The sequence below is a fragment of the Saccopteryx leptura genome, chromosome 3, assembly GCF_036850995.1.
Source record: "Saccopteryx leptura isolate mSacLep1 chromosome 3, mSacLep1_pri_phased_curated, whole genome shotgun sequence".
Taxonomy (NCBI): Eukaryota; Metazoa; Chordata; class Mammalia; order Chiroptera; family Emballonuridae; genus Saccopteryx; species Saccopteryx leptura.
The window spans coordinates 73272738-73300637 of NC_089505.1; the positions used below are offsets into that span (position 1 = coordinate 73272738).

General features: G+C 43.4%; 1 protein-coding gene and 1 non-coding gene across 2 annotated transcripts in view; both read right to left on the reverse strand.

The window, feature by feature from the left end:
• Window positions 1-5455: 5455 nt before the first annotated feature.
• On the reverse strand, window positions 5456-5531 carry TRNAP-GGG (transfer RNA proline (anticodon GGG)). Its single transcript has one exon. It is a non-coding gene; the product is annotated as a tRNA-Pro (tRNA).
• Window positions 5532-20917: 15386 nt separating this feature from the next.
• LOC136399233 (zinc finger protein 420-like) overlaps window positions 20918-27900 on the reverse strand; it is a 34550-nt gene continuing 27567 nt past the window's right edge. The window contains exons 5-6 of the mRNA XM_066374230.1: window positions 27146-27219; window positions 20918-25741 (exon numbers count right to left, since the gene is read on the reverse strand). Of these exons, the coding sequence (XP_066230327.1) occupies window positions 23831-25741; window positions 27146-27219 (1985 nt within the window). The 3' untranslated portion in view covers window positions 20918-23830. The remainder of the gene's footprint in view (window positions 25742-27145; window positions 27220-27900) is intronic.

Consider the following 27900-nt stretch of genomic DNA (forward strand, 5'->3'; position numbering starts at 1 on the left):
GGATACGGCATCTTTATCTAGGTCCCTGTGGTGCCTGCATTGCTTCCCCAGAGCTGTTTTCAGCAGCACTGGCTGACAGATATCCCAACAAGCACTCCTGGGACCTCTGGGTAGAATGAGGGGTTCAAGCAAGAACTTCTACAAGTGCAAACTCCCTGGAAATTACAGAGAACACAGAGCTTCATGCTAAAAACTTTGAAAAAAGTTAGCCATTAAAATATGTTGATCAAATCCCTTCACCATGAATAGATGGACCCTGTGGGAACCCAATTTCAGGTCAATCCAGCCCATCCATCTAAATATAAATATATATATATATATATTTTGTGTGTGTGTGTGTGTGTGTGTGTGTGTGTGTGTGTGTGTGACAGAGACAGAGTCAGAGAGAGGGACAGGCAGACAGGAATGGAAAGAGATGAGAAGCATCAGTTCTTTATTGCAGCACCTTAGTTGTTCACTGATTGCTTTCTCATATGTGCCTTGACTGGGGGGCTACAGAAGACTGAGTAATCCCTTGCTCAAGCCAGCGACCTTGGGCTCAAGCTGGTGAGTTTTGCTCAAACTAGATGAGTCCGCACTCAAGCTGGTGACCTTGGAGTCTCAAACCTGGGTCCTTTGCGTCCCAGTCCGACGCTCTATCCACTGCACCATCACCTGGTCAGGCCCTTCAATATTTTCAAGTGAGACTTGAGGGAACAGTTCCTTGGTGGCTCATAGTCACTAATTCAACAAATCACGTAAAGCGAAGGAAAAAGCTGCAGAACATTAGATGGACTCATAACACTGGATTCTGACTCCTTAGATCAGGGGTCCCCAAACTTTTTACACAGGGGGCCAGTTACTGTCCCTCAGACCATTGGAGGGCCAGACTATAAAAAAACTGAACAAATCCCTATGCACACTGCACATATCTTATTTTAAAGTAAAAAAACAAAATGGGAACAAATACAATATTTAAAATAAAGAACAAGTAAATTTAAATCAACAAACTGACCAGTATTTCAATGGGAACTATGGGCCTGCTTTTGGCTAATGAGATGGTCAATGTCCGGTTCCATATTTGTCACTGCTAGCCATAACAAGTGATATGACGCGCTTCCAGAGCCGTGAAGCGTGCGTCCCGCGTCACCGGAAGTAGTACTGTACGTGAGTGATGCCACGCTTTGCGGTGCTGCCACATACAGTGCTCCTCTCACTGACCACCATTGAAAGAGGTGCCCCTTCCGGAAGTGTGGCGGGGGCCAGATAAATGGCCTCAGGGGGCCGCATGTGGCCCGCGGGCCTTAGTTTGGGGACCTCAGACTTAGATCATAGATATCCTTCTGAGTGCACACACAAATAGCCTAATATTGTTTACTAAGTACCAGTGGATACTTCAACATATAAGACAGTAGAAAGGATGCAAGGCTCAGAATCTAAATACCGGCCCTGGCCGGTTGGCTCAGCGGTAGAGCGTCGGCCTGGCGTGTGGGGGACCCGGGTTCGATTCCCAGCCAGGGCACATAGGAGAAGCACCCATTTGCTTCTCCACCCTCACCCCCTCCTTCCTCTCTGTCTCTCTCTTCCCCTCCCGCAGCCAAGGCTCCATTGGAGCAAAGATGGCCCGGGTGCTGAGGATGGCTCCTTGGCCTCTGCCCCAGGCGCTAGAGTGGCTCTGGTCGCGGCAGAGCGACGCCCCGGAGGGGCAGAGCATTGCCCCCTGGTGGGCAGAGCGTCGCCCCCTGGTGGGCGTGCTGGGTGGATCCCGGTAGGGCGCATGCGGGAGTCTGTCTGACTGTCTCTGCCCGTTTCTAGCTTCAGAAAAATACAAAAAAAAGAAAAGAAAAAAAAAGAATCTAAATACCAAATATATATATATATATTTATGTATTTTTAAAATTCACTTGAAAAAAATTGATTTGAGGAAGAGAGAGGAAAAAAAGAGGAAGAGAAAAAGAGAAAGAGAAACACCAATTAGTTGTTTCAATTATTCTTTCACTGGCTGATTTTTGTATGTGCCCTGAACCGGGATCTAACCTACATCCTTGGCATGGTGGGATTATACTGTCTCTGATATACCTGGCTGGAGCGACATAATATATTTAAAAGAAAAAACAATTTGGTTTTTGTTCTTAATGTAATGGCTGATAGGTTTAAAGTTTTAAAAAGGTTGAGACTACATTATATTTAGAAAATAACTGCTAGAGCTGATTATGAGCTATCATCAAAACTTATTCCAGAAGTTAATAACTATTTACAAAAAGCAGTTATTTAACAGAGCAGGACTTATTTCAGTATGTTTTTTGAAAAGTGAATTAAAAGTGAGAGTTCTGGCCACATGGCTTGGTTGGTTACAATATCATCCTGATGATCAGAAGCTGCTGGTTAGATCTGTGGTCGCGCAGTGGTTAAAGTGTCAACCTGGAATACTGAGGTCACCAGTTTAAAACCCGGGGCTTGTCTGGTCAAGGCACATACAGGAGTCAGGAATCGATGCTTCCTGCTCCTCCTCCCTTCTGTCTCTATCTCTCTCTCTTTCCTCTCTAAAATAAATAAAGTCTTAAAAAAACAAAGTTGCTGGTTAAAACTCTTGTCAGGGCACATACAGGAAAAGACCAATGTTTCTGTCTCTCACTCTCTCTCTTCCTCTCTCTCTAAAAAAATAAAAATCAATCAAACCAGAAAAAGGTTTTATAATGAAATAAATGTGAGAGAGAGAGAAAAAGTAAATTCAGCTTTGGCCGGGTAGCTCAGCTGATTATGCGTCCTCCCAATACACAAAGGTCACAGCTTCGATCCCAGGTCAGGCAGGGTACATATAAGAATCAACCAATTAATTGCCCTGTCTGGATAGCTAAGTTGGTTAGAGCACTGTCCAGGAGAGCAGAGGTTAGTTAGTGGTCCATCCCGGGTCAGGTTACTTACAGGAACAGACTGATGTTCCTGTCTCTCTCTCTCCTCCTTCGTCTCTCTCAAACCAATGAAATACATTAAAAAAAAAAAAATCAACCAATGACTGCATGAATAAGTGGAGTAACAAATCGATGTTTGTCTCTCTCTCTTTCTCTCTCTCTCAAATCAATATTAAAAACTAAAAATAAAAGAGAAAAGAAAAAAATAATTCCATGGCAGCAGATATTTCATCTCTTGTTCCCATTAGCCTCCCTCTTGCCATTCCAGGAAATGAGAAGGGACCCATGGCTGACAGACATGTTTCTCCCCTTTGAGTGAGTAAGGGTTGTAAATGGAAGCTATCTGGTGATGCAAATCATTATAAGACGCACAAACCTTATAAATCGGACTTTTGTAATTTCAATTCAACTGTTTACCTGAAACAATTCAACAAATCAGCCCGAAACTGGTATCTCTCAACTTAATCAGGCACATCTCTTCAGCTCCCCACTCAGCAGATCGGGGTTCCCCTTCTTCCCGCTTCTTTGTACTTCTGTCTGTGGATCTATTTCTCTTTTCCCTGCTTCTCTGCACCGTCGTCCTTCCCTGTTTCCCTTCCCCCCCTCCCCGCTATTTCTCTCCTTTCTCTATTCCTGTCCCTACACCTGTTCCCTGAAACTCTAGAAACTTAATTCACCTTTAGTTGCTCTATCTTCCTGATCTGAGAGCTCCCATCTCTATACAGGTCTGTTTCTTCCTCCCGCCCGTGCCTGCGTCCCGTTTGTCTTTCCTGCCCTCCTCCCCGCCTCATCCCTAAATCCCCCTTTCTCTCCCTACTCGCCCCCCCAGCTCTCCTCCTCTGAGCCACTCCCTCCTTCTCAAGTGCCCCGTCCTGCGCCCCCACTTCTGCTCACCAGCCCCCTCCCTGTGCCCTTCTCTCTGGGCCCTTCCCTCTCCTCGGGGTTTCTCCCCTTTCTTCCCCTCGCGCTCCTCTCCCCGGTTACTGTCACTCTCCCCGTCGCGGTCCCGTCCCCCCCACGTGGCCGTCTCTTCATGGCCCCTCACTGACCTCCCCTCCCCCTCCCGTGTCTCTCTCCGTCCCGACCCCTCCCAGCCCCGGTCTGCGCGTCCCCGGGGCCCCTTCGCTGTCGCCGCTCCCACACAGCCTCCCCGCGCGGGGCCGGGGGCTCTTCTGGGGACCTCGAGTTCTCGCCCCGAATCCCCGCCCCATGGAGAGTGTGCTCTTCCTGGACCCAGGCCTCTTATTAAATGGGGTGGGGTCTCAGGAAGGGGTCTGCAGGTCCCCAGGCCGGGGGAGGGGAGAGGATAGATGGCGTACAAAGGGTCTGAGTCAATCTCCCGAGACCTTGAATGCGCGAGCCCCCAGGAAGGTGACACGCAGGAGACCCTCGCAGCAGGCGGTGTCCAGCGGCCCGGGCGGGAGGTGACCCCCCACCCCCACCCCGGCGAAAGGGCCGCAGACTCCCCGGAAAACAACAAGAAGCCTCCAGTTGGCCGCGTGTCAAGGGGACCGCGGACTCACCGCTACAGAAGGCTCCGGAGCCGAGACTTCAAAGCTCGTAGTGGCCCTGAGAGATCACGTGGGTCGGAATGCGGACGGAGATCGGGTTTAAAGCTTAAAGACCTTCTTGCGAAAGAGCAGTGGGACAATCGCTCCTCCACAGCTGCTTCCGCGTCTGGAAGAAACCGCGCATGCGCACCACCTCCAAAGCCGGGCTAAGCCGGGGCCTGAGCGCCTCCGCAGTGGGCGGGCGAGAGAAGCGGCCAGGCCTGTGCGCAGATCCGGAGCGTGGCTTCGGCTCCCCTCCGTCTTTCGTTATAGCCTTTCCTTCCTGTGTTTGTCTTCCCACGTGATTATTACTAAAATATGTCAGATTTCTTTACAAAATCATTATGCTGACCCTACAAGGATTCAATTTTGAATACGATTTATATTATAGATTTTAAAAACTTTAGATATATATTGACATATTTAGTAATGTTTCACTCTCGGTTAAATACATTGCCCAATTCGTTATATTTTAACATCTTACCCAGGATGAATTTCTGATTTTCAGTGAAGATTCATACTGCCTAAAGTCCTTCCAAAGTCATATGCAGTGTTTCTCTAATGAGTATAAGGGTGACATTTATCTATAAAGACTTAATCAAAACTGTGCCGTCTTTATTGTAAAGGTTGCTTTTCACACTAGGCAGGATTTATTCTAGTGAAAACGAAAAAATGTTTTGATAGATTTCTTGAATACACTTAGAATAGTTATCCTAATTTTTTTTGTGTGTGTGTGTATTTTTCTGAAGCTAGAAATGGGGACAGTCAGAATCCCGCATGCGCTGGACCTGGATCCACCCGGCACGCCCACCAGGGGGCGATGCTCTGCCCCTCCGGGGCGGTCACTCTGTCGCGACCAGAGCCACTCTAGCGCCTGGGGCAGAGGCCAAGGAGCCATCCCCAGCGCCCGGGCCATCTTTGCTCCAATGGAGCCTTGGCTGCGGGAGGGGAAGAGAGAGACAGAGAGGAAGGAGAGGGGGAGGGGTGAAGAAGCAGATGGGCGCTTCCCCTGTGTGCCCTGGCCAGGAATCGAACCCGGGACCTCTGCACCCCAGGCCGATGCTCTACCACTGAGCCAACCAGCCAGGGCCAGTTATCCTAATTTTTAATATCTCCCGCGTAGACCCTCATGTGATTGAAAGCTTAATCCAATATTTTCTTTGTGTGTGACAGAGAGAGAGACAGAAAGAGGGACAGATAAGGACAGACAGGAAGGAGAGAGATGAGAAGCATCAACTCTGCTGCAGCACCTTACTTGCTCCTTGATTGCTTTCTCATATGTGTCTTGCCCAGGGCGCCACAGCAGACTGAGTGACCCCTTGCTCAAGCCAGCGACCTTGGGGTCAAGCTGGTGAGCCTTGCTCAAACCAGATGAGCCCTGCTCAAGCTGGGGACCTCGAGGTTTTGAACCTTGGACCTCGAGATTTTGAACCTGGGCCCTCCATACCCCAGTCTGATGCTCTATCCACTGTGCAACCACCTGGTCAGGCTTAATCCAATATTTTTATCAAATCATTTCATGCATTTGTTTCCTAAAATGTGTTTACTAAAATGTTTCCTAAATGTTTATCTTCTTTTAAATAAAATATTGGGAATAGTTTTGGAAGTATTTGGAACTTCTAAACATAATACATTGTTATGTAATATTACAACTCATTTTTCAATTAAAGGAATTTCAATGTGAACACCCATGTTCACAAGCAAATAAATATAATACTTGGCTGGTGGAACTTCTCATCAAATTCAAAATACTTCAGACATGGCCTATTATAGGTGAAACTCAAGAACTCCTTTCGTTGCTTGTAAATTTTACAAGGGAGTAAAATTAACATATTCACAAGAAAAAAGACTATGTCCTCAATGAATGGAAAGTTCTGACATACATATCCCTGTAATATAATTATAATATATATGCAAATTATTAGTGTCAGCCTCAGGTGCTAAAAAATAGCTTACCTAATTCAAGCAACAGCCCAAGATGGGTTGCTGGGCAGATGCAGGAGTCTAACTCACTATCTCCCTTCCTCTCACTTAAGAAAAGAAAAAAATTTTTAATTTAAAAATAAAGATGATGTAGTAATAGTGTATCTCCATCTTATTTAAATAATCATGAATTGCCAATATTCACCAATAAAAGTACAGATAGAATATAGTTGCCATAACCACAACTCTGTATGATGATTACTTATTTATTTTTTAAAATTGATTTGAAAGAGAGAGGAAAGGAGAAATAGTTGTTCCAATTATCTGTGCAGTCATTGGTTGATTCTTGTGTATGTCCTGACTGGGGATTGAATCCATAAGCTTGGCATATTGGGGCAACATTCTAACCAACCAGGGTTGATAACCCATTTTAATATGACAAGAGTCTGGCCTGTCATGGTGCAGTGGATAAAGCATCCACCTCGAATGCTGAGGTTGCCACTTCAAAACCCTGGGCTTGCCCAATCAAGGCACATGCAAAAAGCAAGCAAGGAACAACTAAAGTGAAGCAACTATGAGTCGATACTTCTCCCTGCATATCCCCTCCTCTCTCCTCTCGCTGTAAAATCAATAAATAAAATCTTATGACAAGAGATACCCCTGAAATTAAGTACACAGGTTTAGTAGTTGAAAACAAAAATTAATCTTGTAAGGGTAGCAAGCACCATGTTAAAAGACTGGTCTTTGCAGCCAGACAAGAATTCAAATCTTGATTCGGCTACTTGCGGGAATGTGATTGTTTCAACCTGACTTTGTCTTAAATTTCTTCATCTGTGGAAGGAAAATTACATCAGTTTTTATTTCACAGACTGCAAGATAGCTCAGCTGGTTAGAGCATCGTCCTGAAGCACAGTGGTTGCCGGTTTGATCCCCAGTCAGGGAGCAGACAGGAACAGATGTTCCTGTCTCTTTCCTGCTCTCTCCCTTGCCCTCTCCAAAATCCATAACTATTAAAAAAAAGATTTATTCAATCAATTATATGAAACATATAATCTAGGTCACAGTATGGAGAAGAAAAAATGCTAAGGAAAAATATATTAAATACGAAATAAATTTTAATACAGTTCACCCTGGCCTGGTAACTCAGTGGGTTACTGCATCGTCCTGATACACCAACGTGGTAGGTTCAATTCCTGGTCAAGGCACATACAAATAACAACCAATAAATTCATAAATAAGTGGAACAACGAATTGATGTTTCTTTTCCCTTTCTATTTTCTCTAAAATCAATCAATTATAAGAAATTTTTTTTAAAAAAAAGACAGAGTCAGAGAGAGGGACAAATAGGAGCAAACAGACAGGAAGGGAGAAAGATGAGAAGCATCAATTCTTCCTTGCGGCATCTTAGTTGTTCATTGATTGCTTTCTCATATGTGCCTTGACTGGGGGGGGGCTACAGCAGACCGAGTGACCCCTTGCTCAAGCCAGCAACCTTGGGCTCAAGCTGGTGAGCCTTGCTCAAACCAGCTGAGCCCATAAAAGTTTGTTTTTAGGTGTAGAAATGCTCTTCTGTATTATGCTATTGAAATAAGTCAGTCAGAGAAAGACAAATACCATATGATTTCACTTATACCTATATTCTAAAGAACAAAATTAATGAACAGGTAAAATTGAAATAGACTCACAAAGACCAGACTGAGGGTTGCCAGAGTAGAGGGTGTTTGGGGGCAGAGAGGTGGTGAAGGGATTAGGAAATGGAAATTGATAGTTATAAAATAGTGACAAGGATGTAAAGTACAGTGTAGGGAACCTAGTCGATAATACTGTAATAACTCTAAATGGTGGGTACTGGAAATATCAGTGGGAACATTTTGTAAAGTATATGATTATCTAACCACTGTACTCTATACTTGACACTAATGCAGAATAATATTAAATGTAAACAGTAATTGAGTCTGACGGGGTGGTGGCGCAGTGGATAGAGTGTCGAACTGGGATGCGGAGGACCCAGGTTCAAGACCCCGAGGTCACCAGCTTGAGTGCAGGCTCATCTGGTTTGAGCAAAAGCTCACCAGCTTGAGCCCAAGATCGCTGGCTCGAGCAAAGGGTCACTCAGTCTGCTGTAGCCCCCCAGTCAGGGCACATATGAGAAAGCAATCAATGAACAACTAAGATGCTGCAATGAAGAATTGATGCTTCTCATCTCTCTCCCTTCCTGTCTGTCCCTCTCTCTGACTCTGTCTGTCATTAAAAAAAATAATAATTTTTTATACAGTAATTGAAAATAAAATAAGGGAAGTGATACTGCATCTTTTGCATTCGTGCAATAGTGTTGCTTCCTACTCATTTTAAGTTACACTGTCAATAATTTTTAAGCTTGAAGCTTAGAGTTTTGTCAGCCACATTTGTTTGGGACTAAGTTGTTTTCCTCTAACAGTTAAAAAGTTTTAAGTCAAAAGCTATATTGGCCACAGACTACATGCAGACACTGCTAATGTGGCTGAAGCAAGGCTGTGGCCACTGGGATCTCCGTGAGCGGGTGGATGTGGGGGGTGGTGGTGGATCCAGGGCATTTCTGCAATTATAATTAATGGAAGCAGCTTTATTAAACAAGAACTGCAAGGGTCTGTGTAAGGGTTGAGAACTAGGACATGAAATGCACAACTCTCTGAGGGGAGAACAGGCAGCTTCGTACCGACAACCAGCAGCATTTCCTTTTCCATCCTCCACACCCCAGGGAGGCCAACTCTCAACAGGGCTGAGTCCCAGGGTCTTTCAGAGGGTCATTCATGTCTTGGAAGATGAGATGTAAAGGACAAAGATGTGGCCTCACCAGGCGGTGGCACAGTGGATAGAGCATTGGACTGGGATGTAGAGGACCCAGTTTCGAGACCCCGAAGTTGCCAGCTTGAGTGCGGGCTCATCTCGTTTGAGCAAGGCTCACCGACTTGAGCCCAAGGTCGCTGGCTCGAGCAAGGGGTCACTCGTTCTGCTGTAGACCCCCCTCTGCCCCTCCCCTGTCAAGGCACATAAGAAAAATCAATCAATGAACAACTAAGGAGCTGCAACGAAGAATTGATGCTTCTCATCTCTCTCCCTTGCGGTCTGTCTGTCTTTGTCTGTCCCTCTCTCTCTCTTAAAGAAAAGACACAGCATCCATTTATGTTTAAAACACTCAATAAAATGTGTATAGAAGGAAAGTACCTCAACATAATAAAGGCCATATATGACAAACCGTCAGCCAGTATCATACTAAATGGTGAAAAACTGAAAGCTTTTCCTCTAAATCCAGGAACAAGACAAGGCCGCCCACTCTCTCTACTGTTATTCAACATAGTTCTGGAAGTTATAGCCAGAGCAATCAGGCAAGAGAAGGAAATAAAAGGCATCCATGTTGGGAAATAAAAAGTAAAGGTATCACATTTTTGCAGATGACATGATTTTGTATGTAGAAAACCGCCAAGACCAGCACTGATAAACTATTATAAACAATAAACAAATATGATGAAATCACAGGATACAAAATCAATATACAAAAGTCAACTGTGGCCCTGGCTGGTTGGCTCAGCGGTAGAGTGTCGGCCTGGTGTGCGGGGGACCCGGGTTCGATTCCTGGCCAGGGCACATAGGAGAAGCGCCCATTTGCTTCTCCACCCCCGCCTCCTTCCTCTCTGTCTCTCTCTTCCCCTCCCACAGCCAAGGCTCCATTGGAGCAAAGATGGCCTGGGCGCTGGGGATGGCTCCTTGGCCTCTGCCCCAGGCGCTAGAGTGGCTCTGGTCGTGGTAGAGCGACGCCCCGGAGGGGCAGAGCATCGCCCCCTGGTGGGCAGAGCGTAGCCCCTGGTGGGCGTGCCGGGTGGATCCCAGTAGGGCGCATGCGGGAGTCTGTCTGACTGTCTCTCCCCGTTTCCAGCTTCAGAAAAAAAAAAAAAAAAAGAAAAGTCAACTGCTTTACTATATGCCAACAATGAAACTTCAGAAATTAAAAAAAAAATTCCTTTTACAATTGCAACAAAAAAAATTCCACATCAACACTGTATCCACTGAGCCACCAGAGGTCAGGCCCACAAAAAGTAAAATAAACTACCTAGGAATAAACTTAACAAAGGATGTGAAGGACCTATATACTGAAAATTACAAAGCATTACTAAAAGGAATTAAAAAAGACACAATGACATGGAAAAATATTCCATGTTCATGGACTGGAAGAATCAACATAGTTAATACAGCCATATTATCCAAAGCAATACACAAATTTAATGCAATCTCCATTAAAATCCCAATGTCTAGCCTGTGGCGGTGGAGTGGATAAAGCATCTCCATGGAGTGCTGAGGTCACTGTGTTGAAGACCTGGGCTTGTCCAGTAAGGCACAGGAGATAAGCAGTTGATGAACAGCTACAGTGAGGCAACTGTCAGTTGATACTTCTTGTTCCCGCCACCCTCCTTCCTCTCTCTGTAAAATAAAAATATTTAAATCCCACTGTCATTTATTTTTTATTTATTCATTTTAGAGAAGAGAGAGAGAGAGAGAGAGAGAGAGAGAGAAAAGGAGGCAGGGAGGAGAAGGAAGCATCAACTCCCACAGGTGCCTTAACCAGGCAAGCCCAGGGTTTCTTACTGGTGACTTTAGTGTTCTAGGTGGATGGTTTATCCACTGCGCAACTACAGGTCGGACCCCAATGTCATTTTTTTTTTAATTTTTTTTTTATTTTATTTATTCATTTTTAGAGAGGAGAGAGAGACAGAGAGAGAGGGAGAGAGAGGAGAGAGAGACAGAGAGAGAGAAGGGGGGAGGAGCTGGAAGCATCAACTCCCATATGTGCCTTGACCAGGCAAGCCCAGGGTTTCGAACCGGTGGCCTCAGCATTCCAGGTCGACGCTTTATCCACTGCGCCACCACAGGTCAAGCCCAATGTCATTTTTTAAAGAAATAGGACATGGCCTGACCAGGCAGTGGCACAGTGGATAGAGTGTCCACTTGGGACGCTGAGGAACCAGGTAAGAAACCTTGTGGTCACTCACTTCAGTACGGGCTCCCGCAGCTTTTAGCACGGGTTTGCCAGCTGGAGTGTGGGATCATAGACATGACCCCATCGTCCTTTGTTTGAGCCCAAAGGTCACTGGCTCAGCTAGAACCCCACATCAAGGCACATATAAGAAAGCAAGCAATGAACAAATAAGTTGCACAACTATGAGCTGGTGCTTCTCATCGCTCTCTCTCTCTCTCACTCGCTAAAAACAAAACAAAACAAAAAATTACCTTTTAAAATTTGATTGATTTTAAAGAAACAGCGAGAGGAAGGCAGAAAGAGAGGTATTCATTAGTTATTCTACTTACCTCTGCAATCTTTGGTGGCTTCCTTTATGTGTCCTGTCCTGGGATCAAACCCCAACCTTAGTGTTTCCGGACAAGGATCTAAGCTCCTGAGCTAAGGGCCGGCTCAATACATTTCTAGGTCTTCCCTCTCCCGATGGCTGCGTCCCTGTGCTCCCCTGTTAGTCTTTCCCACAGCAGGCTGACTCTGAGCTGTTTCCCCCTCGGCTCCCTCATCCCTCAACCCCCTTTCTATCCCTCCTCACCCCCCCCAGCTCTTCTAAGCCGCTCCTTCCTTCTGAAGTGCCCCGTCCTGCGCCCCACTTCTGCTCACCAGCCCCCCTCCCTGCGCGCCTTCTCTCCGGGCCCCTCCCTCTCCTCGGGTTTCTCCCCTTTCTTCCCCTCGCGCTCTCGTCCCCCCGCACCCCCACGTTGCCGTCTCTTTACGGCCCCTCACTGACCTCTCCTCCCTTCCCGTGTCTCTCTCCGTCCCGACCCCTCCCAGCCCCGCTCTGCGCGTCCCCAGGGCCCCTTCGCAGTCGCCGCTCACACACAGCCCTCCCTGCACGGGGCCGTAGCTCTTCTGGAGACGCCGTGTTCTCGTCCCAAGGATAGTGTGCTGCTCTTCCTGGGAAAGGACTCCCCACCCTATGAAAAGTGCACTCTTCCTGGGAGAGGGGCCTCTTTTTTTTTTATTTGGAGAGTTTGTATGAGTTTATTTGAAATAAACTGACCACATGCAGGGAACCAAGATCTCAAATGCGCCCTCCAGACCTTTCAATAAATTGGGGGGAAAGCTGAGAAAAAGGGGTGGTCTGCTGATCCTCAGGCTAGGGAGCAGTCCTGGGAGCTGGTGGTGTGTGTGTGTGTGTGTGTGTGTGTGTGTGTAGTATTTGACTCCACCACTGCAGTCATCTCCCAAGACCTTATGTATGGGTGTGTGTGTGTGTGTGTGTGTGTGTGTAGTATTTGACTCCACCACTGCAGTCATCTCCCAAGACTTTATGTATGGGTGTGTGTGTGTGTGTGTGTGTGTGTGTGTGTGTGGTATTTTGACTCCACCACTGCAGTCATCTCCCAAGACCTTATGTATGTGTGTGTGTGTGTGTGTGTGTGTGTGTGTGTGTGTGTGTGGTATTTTGACTCCACCACTGCAGTCATCTCCCAAGACTTTATGTATTTTTAACTTTTTAAATTGATTTTTAGAGCGAGGGAGTGAGCAAGACGAACATCGATTTGCTGTTACACTTATTTATGCATTCATTGTTTGATTCTTGTATGTGCTCTGCCTGCGGATCAAACTGCAACCTTGCCTTACTGGCCAGTGCTCTAGCTATCCGCTGGAGCTTCCATCTCTGGAGACCTGAAATCGCACAGGCTGGGCGAGCTGCCCAGGGAAGACATTTCAGCAGAAAACCACAGGGCAGGCTACAAGAAAGCCAGGCCAGAGCTGCGTCAGTAACTAAAGTTTAGAGGCAGATTGGGTTGTGGACGTGGTCAACCACCTTAGTAAAGTTGGAGGGATTATTTTGTGTTGAATAAACCTGTTAGGAAAAAAGGGAGGGAGGAAGGAAGAAAGGGAGGGAGGGAGGAGGTAGGGAAGGAAAGAAGGGAAAACGGGAAGGAGGGAGGGAAGGAAGGAAGGAAGGAACGAACACAGTCTAGCCTGGCAGGGTAACTTGGTTGGCTAGAGCAGTTGAGGGTTTGATCCCTGGTCAGGGCACATACAGGAACAGATTGATGTTTCTCTCTCTCTCCCTCCCTCTCTCGCTAAAAATAAATAAATAAAATTTTAAAAATTAAACTTATGCTTTGAAAAAACAACCACCACCACCACCAAGTCCAGTCCAGACACTGCTCAAAGCCTGTACTTGGGCGACTATCCACCTACCAGCCCAGGCAGCTTGGCTGCTGCGTAGAAACAAATGAACGTCCAAGAATGTTTCCAAGCAGGAAGAAGAGAGAGCTTTGCTAAGCCCATGTTTATACTTCCAGGCTGGGAAGGACAAACTTTCTTTTCATCTCTAACCAATCACTTTCTCTAAAATATTATGGGCTTGTGTTAGTTTCTCCTACTAACCAATCAGATCCTTCTTCTAGGCTAGACTGACAAGGCTTTATGGTCACCATTCTGGCTTCCACTATGTACCGGAACACTGGACAGGCAGTGGTTTTGGTGATTGCTCTCAAACCTGAGCCCAAAGGGCTGAAGACACAGACTCAGAGCACAGTGGGTTCCTGAAATGTGCACATAAGCTTATGAGTGCTTTACCCTTCTAGCAAATTAAGCTAAATAGCATGTTGCAGCTTCCTAATGAAGCACGCTTCCCAGTTTTATAAAATATAATGTCCAACTCCCTTTGCTCTCTTTCTCCATCAATATCTAGCTACCTGCTTACATTGAGAAAACCACACAAGAACTGGATTTTTCTCCATACAGGAAAGGAGGAAAGTGTAGTTTTGGGCATAAGAACAATTTACCTACCAAGCAAATTATACACAATATGCACATAGTACTTTAAATATGCATATAGTATTATACCAAGACAAATAATTTTCTGGGTTATCAATTTCTGATCAACTTTAAAAGAATTCAGGTCATACAAAATGTGCCTATGACTGCAACAGGGAGAAATCAATAGCAAATAGAATTTCAACATAAAAAAGAAATCACTAACAGAAAAAACCTCTTGTAAATCCTCAAATATTGGCAAAATAATATTGTGCTTGTGACTAACCATGGAACAAAGAAGAAATTAAAGTAGAAATTCGAATGCATTCTGAATTCAATGAAAACAGAAACAAAACTTATCAACATTTATAATTTGCCCCTATGTCAGGAAAAATTTAAAATAGCACCCATCAAGACATAACAATTTGGCCCTGGCTGGTTGGCTCAGTGGTAGAGCGTCGGCCTAGCGTGCGGAGGACCCGGGTTCGATTCCCGGCCAGGGCACACAGGAGAAGCGCCCATTTGCTTCTCCACCCCTCCGCCGCGCCTTCCTCTCTGTCTCTCTCTTCCCCTCCCGCAGCCGAGGCTCCATTGGAGCAAAGATGGCCCGGGCACTGGGGATGGCTCTGTGGCCTCTGCCCCAGGCGCTAGAGTGGCTCTGGTCGCAACATGGCGACGCCCAGGATGGGCAGAGCGTCGCCCCCTGGTGGGCAGAGCGTCACCCCATGGTGGGCGTGCCGGGTGGATCCCGGTCCGGCGCATGCGGGAATCTGTCTGACTGTCTCTCCCTGTTTCCAGCTTCAGAAAAAAAATGCAAAAAAAAAAGACATAACAATTTAACAGAACACCCATGAGCATAAAGGTTGTTTTATTTTCATTTTGTTTGCTTTGGTTTCCATACATCATTCACAAGTTCCTGACCATAAAGGGACCTAAGCTGACAACACTTCACCTGGTTCTGAGGCTTCCTGAGGCCCAGGCAGCAGGTGCAAGGGGCCAAGGCGCTTGAGGATACTTACAAACATGTCATCATGACAAATCAGTTGGAAATACTGTCCATTGAGGACAATTAGACAATGAAAGGCCATGTATTTCAAGATGAATTAAAAATAAATGACTAGCCCTGGCCAGTTGGCTCAGTGGTAGAGCATCGGCCCAGTATGTGGATGTCCCAGGTTCGATTCCTGGTCAGGGAACATAGGAGAAGTGCCCGTCTGCTTCTCCACCCCTCCCACCCTCTCACTTCTCTCTCTCTTTGATCCTCCTGCAGCTATGGCTCGATTGGAACAAAGTTGGCCCCAGACGCTGAGGATGGCTCTAGGTCTCCGCCTCAGATGCTAAGAATTGCTCAGAACAAAGCAACGCCCCAGAAGGGTGGAAAATCGCCCCGTAGTGGGCTTACCAGGTGGATCCGGGCAGGGCACATGCAGGAGTCTGTCTTTGCCTCCCCTCCTCTCACTAAATTAAAAAAAAAAAAAAAAAAAAAGAGTAATCCAATGGATAGAAAACACAAAATGGAAGAAATGAGGGTTAAAAAAAGGGAATTCTTCAAATCAGGATCAAAGGAGGCACAATTACTGGAGATAAAGTGCTCCCTTCTGTAACCTTGACCTTGGGAGGTTTAGTTGGGTAAGAAAAAAAACTAAATGTCATTGAAAAGAAGAAACAAGCTTGACCAGGTGGTGGCACAGTGAACAGAGCATTGATCTGGGTTGCTAAGGACCTAGGCTCGAAACTCCGAGCTCGCCAACTGGAGCAAGGACTCACAAGCTTGAGCAGGGGCTTAACAGCTTGAGCGTGGGATGGATCATAGACATGAACTGATGGTGGCTGGCTTGAGTCCAAAGGCCACAGGCTTGAAGCCCAAGGTTGTTAGCTTGAGCAAGGTGTCACTGGCTTGGCAAGAACACCCCGCCCCTGTCAAGCATGTATAAAAAAGCAATCAATGAATAGCTAAGGTACCGAAACTATGAGTTGATCCTTCTCATCTCTTTCCCTTCCAGTTGGTCTGTCTTTCTCTTGCTTAAAAAAAAAGAAAAACAGAAAAATAAAAGAAATAAGAAAAAAAGTATTAAAAATGCAAATTAAAGGATACCAGTAGCTTTCTGGAAGTTTTAATATGGTAATACCTATTCCTAAATTCTCAACTTTTTAAAAGATTTTATTTATTCATTTTAGAGAGAGGAGAGAGAGGCAGGGGAGGAGCCGGAAGCATTAACTTGTAGTTGTTGCATGTATGTGCCTTGCTAGGGCAAGCCCAGGGATTCAAACTGGAGACCTCAGTATGCCAGGTCGACACTTTATCCACTGTGCCATCACAGGTCAGGCGTCAATAGAATGTTCTCTCAACTGCTGAGCCATCTATAAATTCTCAAACAATTCAAGTAAAAAATAGGCAGAAGACCTGAACACTTTCTGCAAAACGGACATACAAAAATAGACATGTAAAAAGATGCTCAAAGTAATTAATCTTCAAAGAAATGCAAATTAAATCCACAGTAAGATAACACTTCATGCCTGCCAAAATGGCTCCCATCAATAAAGCAATGAACAAGTGTTGGTGAGGATATGGGAAAAGGAAACCTTCTACACTCTTGGTTAAGAGTGCAAATTTGGGCAGTGACTATAGAAAACACTACGGAGGTACCTCAAATATTAAAAATATAATTACATTATGACCTAGCAATTCCTCTTCTGAGTATTTATTCTAAGAAGTCCAAAACATTAATTTGAAAAGATCTATGTAATCCTATGTTCACTGCAGCGTGATTTACAATAGCCAAGGTTGCAGCTTCAGTCCTGGTCAGGACACATACAAGAATCAACCAATGAGCCTGACCAGGCGGTGGCGCAGTGGATAGAGCATCGGACTGGGATGCAGAGGACCCAGGTTCGAGACCCCGAGGTCGCCAGCTTGAGCGCGGGCTCATCTGGCTTGAACAAAAAGCTCACCAGCTTGGACCCAAGGTAGCTGGCTCCAGCAAGGGGTTTCTCAGTCTGCTGAAGGCCCGCGGTCAAGGCACATATGAGAAAGCAATCAATGAACAACTAAGGTGTCACAACAAAAAACTGATGATTGATGCTTCTCATCTTTCTCCGTTCCTGTCTGTCTGTCCCTATCTATCCCACTCTCTGTTTCTGTAAAAAATAAAAAAATAAAAATAAAAAAAATAAAAAAAAATAAAAAAAAGAATCAACCAATGAATGCATAAATAATTGGAACAACAAAGTCAGTTTCTCTCTCTCCCTTCCTCTCTCTAAAGTCAATAATAATAAAATATATATATATATATATATTTTTTTTTTTGTATTTTTCTGAGGTTGGAAACGGGGAGGCAGTTAGACAGACACTCGCATGCGCCCAACCGGGATCCACCCGGCATGCCCACCAGGGGGCGATGCTCTGCCCATCTGGGGTGTTGCTCTGTTGCAACCAGGGCCATTCTAGCGCCTGAGGCAGAGGCCATGGAGCCATCCTCAGTGCTGGGCCAACTTTGCTCCAATGGAGCCTTGGCTATGGGAGGGGAAGAGAGAGACAGAAAAAAGGAGAGGGGGAGGGGTGGAGAAGCAGATGGGCGCTTCTCCTGTGTGCCCTGGCCAGGAATCGAACCCGGGACTCCTACACGCCAGGCTGATGCTCTACCACTGAGCCAACCAGCCAGAGCATAAAAAATATTTTTTGCCTGACTGATGGTGGCATAGGGAATATAGAATGTCGACCTCAGACTCTGAGGTCCCAGGTTCAAAACCCCAAGGTCTCCAACTTGAGTGGGGGCTTAACTGGATTGAGCACAGGCTCGCTGGCTTGAGAATGGGATCATTAACATGACTTCATGATCACTGGCTTCAGCTCAAGGTCACTGGCTTGAGCAAGGGGTCCCTGGCTCGGCTGGAGCCCCCTAGTCAAGGAATGTATGAGAAAGCAATCAGTGAACAACTAAAGTGCGAAAACTAGGAGTTGATGCTTCTCATCTCTCTACCTTCCTGTCTGTCAAAACAAACAAATACACAAACAAAAAACTCCCTTTTTACTGGATGAAATCTTTTTAATCATAGTTGACATTCAAGGATGTGGCCATAGAATTCTCTAGAGTGGGAATACCTGGATCCTGTGAATACCTGGATCCTGCTTAAAGAGTTTGTTCAGAAACATTATGTTGGACAACTATAGGAAACTGTTCTACTCTAAAAATCAGTATCTGGCCCTGGTTGGATAGTTCAGTTGGTTGGAGTGCAGAAGTTGCACTGGAAGTGCAGAAGTTGCGGGTTCGATTTCTGGCCAGGGCATATTTAGGAATAGATGTTCCTGTCTCTCTCCTGCTCTCTCCCTTCCTCTCTCTAAAGTCAATAAAAATAAACATTATAAAATAAAATCAGTATCTGTATTTGTATATCTTTGCATTTTCCTTGTGAAATTACACACTTAAAATTTGTTAAGGGAGAAGATTGTAACATTTTTCAACACAAAAATGTCCTAATTATGAGCGGTGACAGACATGTCAATTACCTTAATTGTGGGAACCCATTTCACAACATATACATATATTTACTGATTTGGACCTTGAGCAACTCCTGAACCTGCAGGTAAAGAGGGTGTGGGACAGGAAAGATCTTACAGCACACATTTTAATCAGAAAGAGGAAAGTAAAGCACCAAAATACACAAGCCTTAGCTCTCATTGATCTATTGTACAGTGTTTGGAAATTTTAAACACCAGGCCTAGAAAGATTAAAAATAATAATAATAATAAAACTAGTGCCCCAGTAAGGGCACATATAGAAACAGTTTGATATTCCTGTCTGTCTCTCTCTCCCTGCCTCTCTCTAAAACAAAACAAAATAGCAAACTAAATTCTTATTTCTAGGGTGTTTAGTGCTGAGAGATCTCAGGGCGAGGCCAAACCTGAACACAGCTGCAGAGGGGGTGGATCTAGGTAGGTTAGGGCAGCAACAGGGGTCACTCCAGTTCTGGCTTTCCATAAAAATTTAACTTCCACGCTTGTACAACTTTATTCTACTTAAGCGAATAGTCGATGGCACATGCTAAACAAACTGTAACTTAATGTGCTCTTGAAATGACATGTTTTCAGGTAGATTTCTGCATACCACTAAATTCTATGAAAACCATCCTTAAAATCCCTGAGCTAGCCTGACCTGTGGTGGCGCAGTGGATAAAGTGTCAACCTAGAAACTCTGAGGTTGCCGGTTCAAAAAACCCTGGGCTTGCCTGGTCAAGGCACATATGGGAGTTGATGCTTTCTGCTCCTCCCCCCTTCTCTCTTTCTCTCTCTCCCCTCTCTATAATGAATAAATAAAATCTTTAAAAAAAAAATCCCTGAGCCAATCACATTAGGCAATATTCCAATCATATTAGGCAATATTTCATGACCTACGAAACAAGAGATTTGGTAGGTTTCATATGAAACACAGGGAAGTAAAGAGGACAAAGTGCAGCAGGGAGATCCTGAAATCAAGAGTCAGGAGTTTTGGAAGAAATAAATGCACAGAAATGGAATGTACAGAAAATGATTTCCATTATAAATCAGTAAGATTTCTAGTTGGCTAATAATTCATTAAATATTTGTAAATTAGGCCCTGGCCATTTTGCTCAGAGGTAGAGCATCTGCCTGGCATGTGGAACTCCTGGGTTCAATTCCCAGTCACTGAAGAGAAGTGACCATTTGCTTCTCTATCCCCCACCCCTATGGCCTCACCTCTGGTACAAAAAATAGCTTAGTTGCCTGAGCAACAGAGCAGCGGTCCAGACAGGCAGAGCATCGCGTGGTAGAGTGCTTGCCTGGTGGATCCCAGCCAGGGTGCATGCAGGAGTCTGTTTTCGCCTCACTGCCTCTCAGTTAAAAAAAATTTTTTTTGTATTCAATAAATTACCTATTTTGATTCATTACTTCTCTATCCTTCTGAAAAAATTTATACACACATACAGTTTTTCCTTGGTCCTCTTATTCCTTCCTACATTACATCTTTAGGTTACTTTAGGTACCTATTGCTTTCTTGTGTATCAGAACATGTAAAGCCATTTATGTTGGCTATGGAAAAGAATATGTGCTAAAATATTTAGAGGCTAACAAGATCAAAATAACTTTTTTTTTTAAGTGAGAGGAAAGGAGATAGTGAATTAAACTCCACATTGAGGCCTGACCAGCATCCACCTGGCAACCTGTCTGGGGCCGATGTTTAAATCAACTGAGCTATCCTTAGTGCTTGGGGCCAACGCTTGGACCAATCGAGCCACTGGCTGCATGAGAGGAAGAGGGAGAAAAGGGGGAGATGGAGGGGAAAGAAGCAGATGGCCGATTCTCGTGTGCCCTGACCAGGGATCAAATCCAGGACGTCTGTATGCCAAGCCAAAGCTCTATCCGCTGAGTCAATTGGGCAGGGCAAAAAGAATTTCTTAACTATATTAGTTTGGATTTTGTTAAATTAGTGTTTCTTGAGCAGAGGACCCTGGTATTGGATGGTGAGCAGCAGTTACACAAAGGACCACAAGGAAAATGGAATCAGACAAGTTTATAATGCACAGGCCCTAGAGGAAGCACACAGCACTCCTGGAGGATCTACATGTGGAGGCCATGGCAGAACCCAGGGCACATGACTTTATTAGGGTCCATGTGCAGAGTCCTTTGGGGTTCTCAAGCTAAGTTTAGCTTGTTCAAAATGAACCAAAAAGATCAAGGTTTTGAGAAGCTACATAGATTTCTTTTTTTATTTAGAAAATTAACTTTAACAGGGTGACACTGATCAATAAGAGTACATACACAAGTTTCAGGTAAACATTTCTATAGCATTTGAACTGTTGATTGTGTTGTATACGTAGAGATCTTATCTAACGGCCATGCATGGGGAAAGCCCAGTGACAAGGGAGACTATCACTCACAGGGTCTGCCGGAGACTCAGGTCAGGAAATTACATTTACTTGTGACTCTCCAAGCTCTTGTCTAGTGCAACAGTTTTCAACCTTTATCATCTCATGGCACACATGAACTAATTACTAAAATCATGTGGCACAGCAAAAAATATTTTGATCTGACAAAATGAATAGGTCTAATTTTGACTCATTCATATTGAATGGCTACTGTCACTCTTTTATATTTGAAAATGTAAGAGGAAAGATGTCAGTGCTCCCAACTAACAGTTTTAAAAATTCTTGCGGCAGCCCTGGCCAGTTTGCTCAGCGGTAGAGCGTCGACCCGGCATGTGGAAGTCTCGGGTTCGATTCCTGGTCAGGGCGCACAGGAGAAATACCCATCTTCTTCTCCACCCTTCCCCCTCTCCTTTCTCTGTCTCTCTTTTCCCCTCCTACAGTCAAGGCTCCATTGGAGGAAAGTTGTCCTGGGTGCTGAGGATGGCTCTGTGACCTCTGTCTCAGGCGCTAGAATGGCTTGGCCACAATGGAGCAACGGCCCAGATGGGCAGAGCATCGCCCCCTGGTGGGTATGCCGGGTGGAATCCGGTTGGGCGCATGCGGGAATCTGTCTGCCTCCCCACTTCTAACTTCGGAAAAACACACACACAAAAAAATTCTTGCTGGACATGGATTAAAAATCGCTGGTCTAGTGCATGCAATTGTGGAAGAAAGTGTCAGTTCAAGGATCCCAGTTACAGAAAATAAATGCCACAACAGCAATCATTAAGCAGTTTAGCTAAACTTTCAATTATATTTCTATATCACCTTTATTATAACCATGAGAATGTCCCAGTAGGTGCACCCCACCCCCCACCACAATATACACTCTATAAATTATGGCAAAATCTTTTCACATTATTTAAGGCTTAAGGCCACTGGGGAAAGGGATTACTAATAACGAGATCTCGCTGCATTTTTAAATAGGATACAGGAGTGGGCAAATGTAGGTTTACTGTTTTTAGTACAAGAAACAGAGTTAATAAAGCTATTGTAATAATCCATATGAACAACTATAAACCAAATTTTGCCAAAACATTTTGTTATAATCTAAAATAAGGTAAGAGAGTGAACACATTCAAATTCATTTGGCTTTATTAATGGAAACAGTATTAAATTCACACATATCTAAATAAAGCACGAGAAACCACTTGTGTGACCATCTGTCAAATCACACATTACTTATGTTTAAGGGTAACAGTTCTGATATAATGATCTGAGAGCTGTGCTTTCTTTGGTTTTCAGGATGGAGGCAAATTATTTAGTAAATATGGATGTATAATAATTTTATACACTTAGGGATGAGTTGTCTATAGTTTCTCAGATATTCCTGATTGCTTTTTTATATCAATCTTATAAACTCATGTTAATCACTTCTAGCTATGACTAGTATGAAGATACATCAGGATTTTAATGAATTTCATAAATTCATAAATTTACTAAAATTGCTACCATATTTTCCTTAAAGATTAATTGGAAAAACTAGTTAAAATTCATAGTGTTCCTGTCTTACATTAACGAAGGAAAACAACAGAAAGAGAAGCTCTTCATGGTGACATACAACTAAGTTCTAAGTCAACGACAAACAGCATCTCCATTTAGATTTTCTTCAAACACTGTGACTTACTTGTCCAGTCTTCCAGGGACAAGTAGATATCAGTGAAACCTATTTAATATACAGAAGCTCACAGATTTTAAGGCAGTAACAATCAATCAGCCCCATAATTTCATATATACATCAGGAATAAAAACATAATAGCATCAGCTGATATGAGTTGAATCACATTAATATTGCCTTCTTGCCTGGCCAGACGATGGTACAGTGGATAGAACACTGGTCTGGGATGCTGAGGACCCAGATTCAAAACCCCAAGGTTCCTGGCTTGAGCATGGGACCACAGACATGACCCCATGGTCGCTGTCTTGAAGCGCAAGGTTGCTGGCTTGAGCAAGGAGTCATGGCTCAGCTGGAGCCCCCATCCCATCAAGGTATATACGAGAAAGCAATCAATGAACAACTAAGGGGCTGCGACTATGAGTTGATGCTTCTCATCTCTCTCTCTTCCTGTCTGTTTCTCTCTTGCTAATGAATATATAATATACTGTAATTACACACATCCAAACATTAAGCTCCTTGATATTTCTGAAGCACAGTAAAGAATAACTATCTCAGTTTTTAAACTTTGGGTTATTCTCTAGAACTCTTCTGATTTAGAGTAATACCTGAAAACTAATTTTGACTAAATTTCTACTGTGAACTCACTGACATTTTAAAATTCATTTTCAATTACATGCTTTCCTAAAATTTTTACATCTTTAAAGTCACAAGCATAAATTCTTTGGGATTTTCTGAAGTATATATTTTGGACAAAAGTTTTTTCTCCTTTATTACAAATTTAAAAATTCTCCCCAGTGTGCATTCCCTGATATTGAGGCTGTAGGTCCATCTAGGTGGTTTCCCACATTCTTCAGTTTCAAGGGTTCTCTCTACTGTGAATTCTCATGTGTTGATTAAGCTGTGAACACTGAATAAAACTTTTCCATATTCTTTACATTCATATTATTTCTCTCTAGTATGAAGTCTCTGATATTGAGTAAGGTTTGCATACTGGGAAAAGCTTTTCCACATTTTATATTATATTTATGAGGCTTCAATCCAGTATGAATTAGCACATGTTGAATAAAATAAGAATGTAGACAAAAGTCTGCCGCATATAGTAGTTACATCTGTAAGGCTGTTCTTCAATATAAATTCCCTGATGTTGAATGAGGCTTCATCAACGGTTAAAGATTTTGCCACATTCTTTATATTTTCCCTTTTCTTCTCCAGCATGAATTCTCCGATGTTGAGTAAGCTTTAAGTACAGGTTAAAAGCTTTGCCACATTCTCTACACTTGTATGGTTTCTCACCTGTGTGAATTTTCTGATGTTTAGTACAATCTGAGAGCCAGAGAAAGGCTTTGCCACATTCTCTACATTTGTAAGGTTTCTCTCTAGTATGGATTCTCTGATGTTGCGTGAGATACCAACGGAAATGAAAAGTTTTGCCACATTCTCCACATTTATAAGGCTTCTCTCCAGTGTGTGTTCTCTGATGTTGAGTAAGATGTGAAGGCCAAAAAAAGGCTTGACCACATTCCTCACATCTGTAAGGTTTCTCTTTAGTATGAATAATCTGGTGTCGAGTAACTTTTGCAGAATGATTAAAAGCTTTACCACATTCTCCACATTTGTAAGCCTTCTCACTATTCTCAAGACTATGAATTCTCTTATGTTTTGCAAGATACCAACGATTATGAAAAGTTTTACCACATTCTTCACATTTGTGAGGCTTGTCTTGAGAATGAATTATTATCTGATGTTTAGTAAGATACGAAAGACAAAGAAAGGCTTTACCACACTCCTTACATCTGTAAGATTTCTCTCCAGTGTGAATGATCTGATGTTGAGTAAGTCTTGAGAAGTGTTTAAAGGTTTTGCTACATTGTCCACATTTGTAAGGCTTCTCTCCAGTATGATTTCTCCTATGTCCAGAAAGGTTTGAGGACTGACTGAAGGCTTTGCCACATTCCTTACATTTGTAAGGTTTCTCTCCAGTATGAATTCGCTGATGTTTAGTAAGTTCTGAGTGGTAGATAAAGGCTTTGCTACATTCCCTACATTTGAAAGGCTTCGCTCCAGTATGACTTCTCTGATGTTCAGTAAGCCTATAATTCCAATTATAGGCTTTACCACACTCCTTACATCTGTAAGGTTTCTCTCCAGTGTGAATGATCTGATGTTGAGTAAGTCTTGAGAAGAAAGTAAAGGTTTTGCCACATTGTCCACATTCGTAAGGCTTCTCTCCACTATGAATTTTCATGTGTCGAGTAAGATACGTACGCTGCGAAAAGGCTTTATCACATTGTTTACATTTGTAAGGCTTCTGTCCACTGTGAGTTCTTTGATGGTCAGTAAGTTTTGAGTGCTCAATAAAGGCTTTGCCACATTCTTGACATTTGTAAGGTTTCTCTCCAGTATGAATTTTCTGATGTCGGGTAAGATTTGCAGCCCGGGCAAATGATTTACTACATTCTCTGCATTTATAGGGATTCTCACCAGTGTGAATTCTCTGATGTTGAGTGAATGTTGAGCGATGACTATAGGACTTACCACATTCTCTACAGTTATAAGGCTTCTCTCCAGTATGAATTCTATGATGTTCAGTAAGTTTTGATGACTGACTAAAGGCTTTGCCACATTCTATACATTTATAAGGCTTCTCTCCAGTATGAGTTATTTGATGGAGAGTAAGATCTGAAGTGCAATTAAAAGTTTTACCACATTCATTACATTTATAAGGTTTTCCCCCTGCATGGATTTTCTTATTTCCACTTAAATGGAATATCTGATTGCAGACTCTCCCACACGGATTACATTTGCATGCTTCTTCCCTGGTATGAATATTCTCTTGTTCAGTATGATTTGAAGATTGCTTAAACGATTTGTCACATTTATTTTGTTTGTTTGTCTTCTCCACAATATGAGTAATTTGATGTATATTGTGATTTGATGTTTGGTCAAAGATTTTTCCATCTTTATAGTGATTCTCTGGAAGCTGAGATATCTGTTTATTAGGATTTGACTCTTGGTTCAAGATTTTTGAATGTTCATTGCATTGATAACTTCTGTCTCCACTATCTGCACTCTGGTAATCATTGAAGATAGAAAGACCTTTAGTGACATTTGTAATTTCATTAAACCTGTACACGTATTCCCAAATAACTATTCTCTGATACCTATTAAACCATGATGGTTGCATTAAAAAAAAAAATCCCAAGTTTATAAAAATAATAGACACAGAAACAAAGACAGATTAATTCTATGGGACTGCCAAATTGACCACATTTAGATTTTCCATGTGCATTATGAATCTCTAATTTTTAAATATGAATAACTAGGTCCTGACTGGTTGACTCAGTGGTAGAGCATCTGCCTGGTATGTGGATGTCCTGGGGTCGATTCCTGGTCAGAGCACACAGGAGAAGCAACCATCTGCTTCTCACCCCTCCCTTTTCTCCCCTCTCTTCTCCTCCCACAGACATGGCTTCATTTGTGGTAGTTGGCCCTGGGTGCTGAGGATGGCTCTGTGAAGACTCTGTTAAAAATAGCTCAGTTGCCAAGCAACGTCCCTAGATGGGCAGAGCACACCCAGTATGGGGCTTGCTGCGTAGATCCCAGTTGGGCCTGTGCAAAAGTCTGTCTCTCCATTTCCCCTCCTCTCATTTAAAAAAAAAAAGGAAAAACCAAAGTAAAAAGAAATAAATGAGTAAAAATTTAATCCCACTCGACATTTTGAATAATTCAAATGATTATTCACACCAGAGATCCAGTGATTCCTGAGATTTTCCACATTTCTTTTCCAAGAATACATTCTCTTAAAAAATCTTTATATTGCCTGATCAGCAGTGGCACAGAGGATAAAGCGTCAACCTGGAACACTGAGGTTGCTAATTCGAAACCCTGGACTTTCCTGGCCAAGGCACATATGAGAGAGTCAGAGAGAGGGACAGATAGGAAAAGACAGACAGGAAGGGAGAGAGATGAGAAACATCAATTCTTCATTACAGCTCCTTAGTTGTTCATTGATTGATTTCTCATATGTGCCTTGACTGGGGGGCTACAGCAGACTGAGTGACCCCTTGCTCAAGCCAGCAACCTTGGGCTCAAACTGGTGAGCCTTGCTCAAACCAGATAAGCCTGTGCTCAAGCTGGCAACCTCGGGGGCTCAAACCTGGGTCCTCCACATCCCAGTCTGACACTCTATCCACTGTACCACCACCTGGTCAGGCTCTCTCCCTCTCTCAAGATAAAATATCTTAAGATATTTTATTCTTTTTAGAGACACGTTATTCTACAAACAGAATTAAGTTAAAGTGGCAGTTTTCTCACGATATGTAGTATCTTTCACCTCTTCGGGTAATAAGTATTCATTATGAGTAACTGCACCAGTTTGCTTCTGTCCATGTTAACATCAACTCTTCACATTTCCATTCCCATTTCAGTGTTTCATCAAATGTACATTCGTAAAGCCATACCTTCCATATCTTACCTGTATTATTTTATAAAATGAATCTTCTATTCCTGGCTTTTGAAACAAGGCCTGGTTGTCTTCAGAGGACATAGCTGAAAGACACCAAATAAGTGATCGCACTTATAAAACTCAGGTGAATATACTTTTCCAATGTACAAAATTAATACAAATCACAGGACTTTAATTTGATGGCAGAAAGTAAGAAGCAAAGCTTTGCTCCTCCACAGTGACATGAACTTACCAGCAACTGAGGACCCAGTTACCTTTCTGAGTATTTCAGAAACAAGGTATTAGTTCACAGCATGCCCAAGAAAGGTAAAAATGCATAAGAGTCACATCAAACAATAAAGAAAAGCTGCTTACATTTGCTGCCAAGAGCTGTTCACTCTCCCTTGCACACAACAGCAGTAACATAAGAAAACTCCCAATTCTGAGTATCTTCTCTGGAGAGACAGTGATAAAGGTACTCACTACCTTCAATGATCTCACTTTTACAGCTTCTTGAGGGACCTGTTTCTGTTCTGCATGACATAGAGTGCTAAGAGAATGGCAGCTCATGGTGAATGCACTGTACTGACTACTAAAAAAAGTGAGTAACACTTTGTTCAAACACACAGAGACTGCAGTACTGAAGACATATCAAGGTTAGAAAGATACCTTGGGCTCTAAAGAAGAAACATATTAATGTTTTAATATTTTTAAATTTCTTTGATTTTAAAGAGAGAGGAAGGAAGAGAGAGAAACAGGAACATAAATCTGTTCCTGTATGTGCA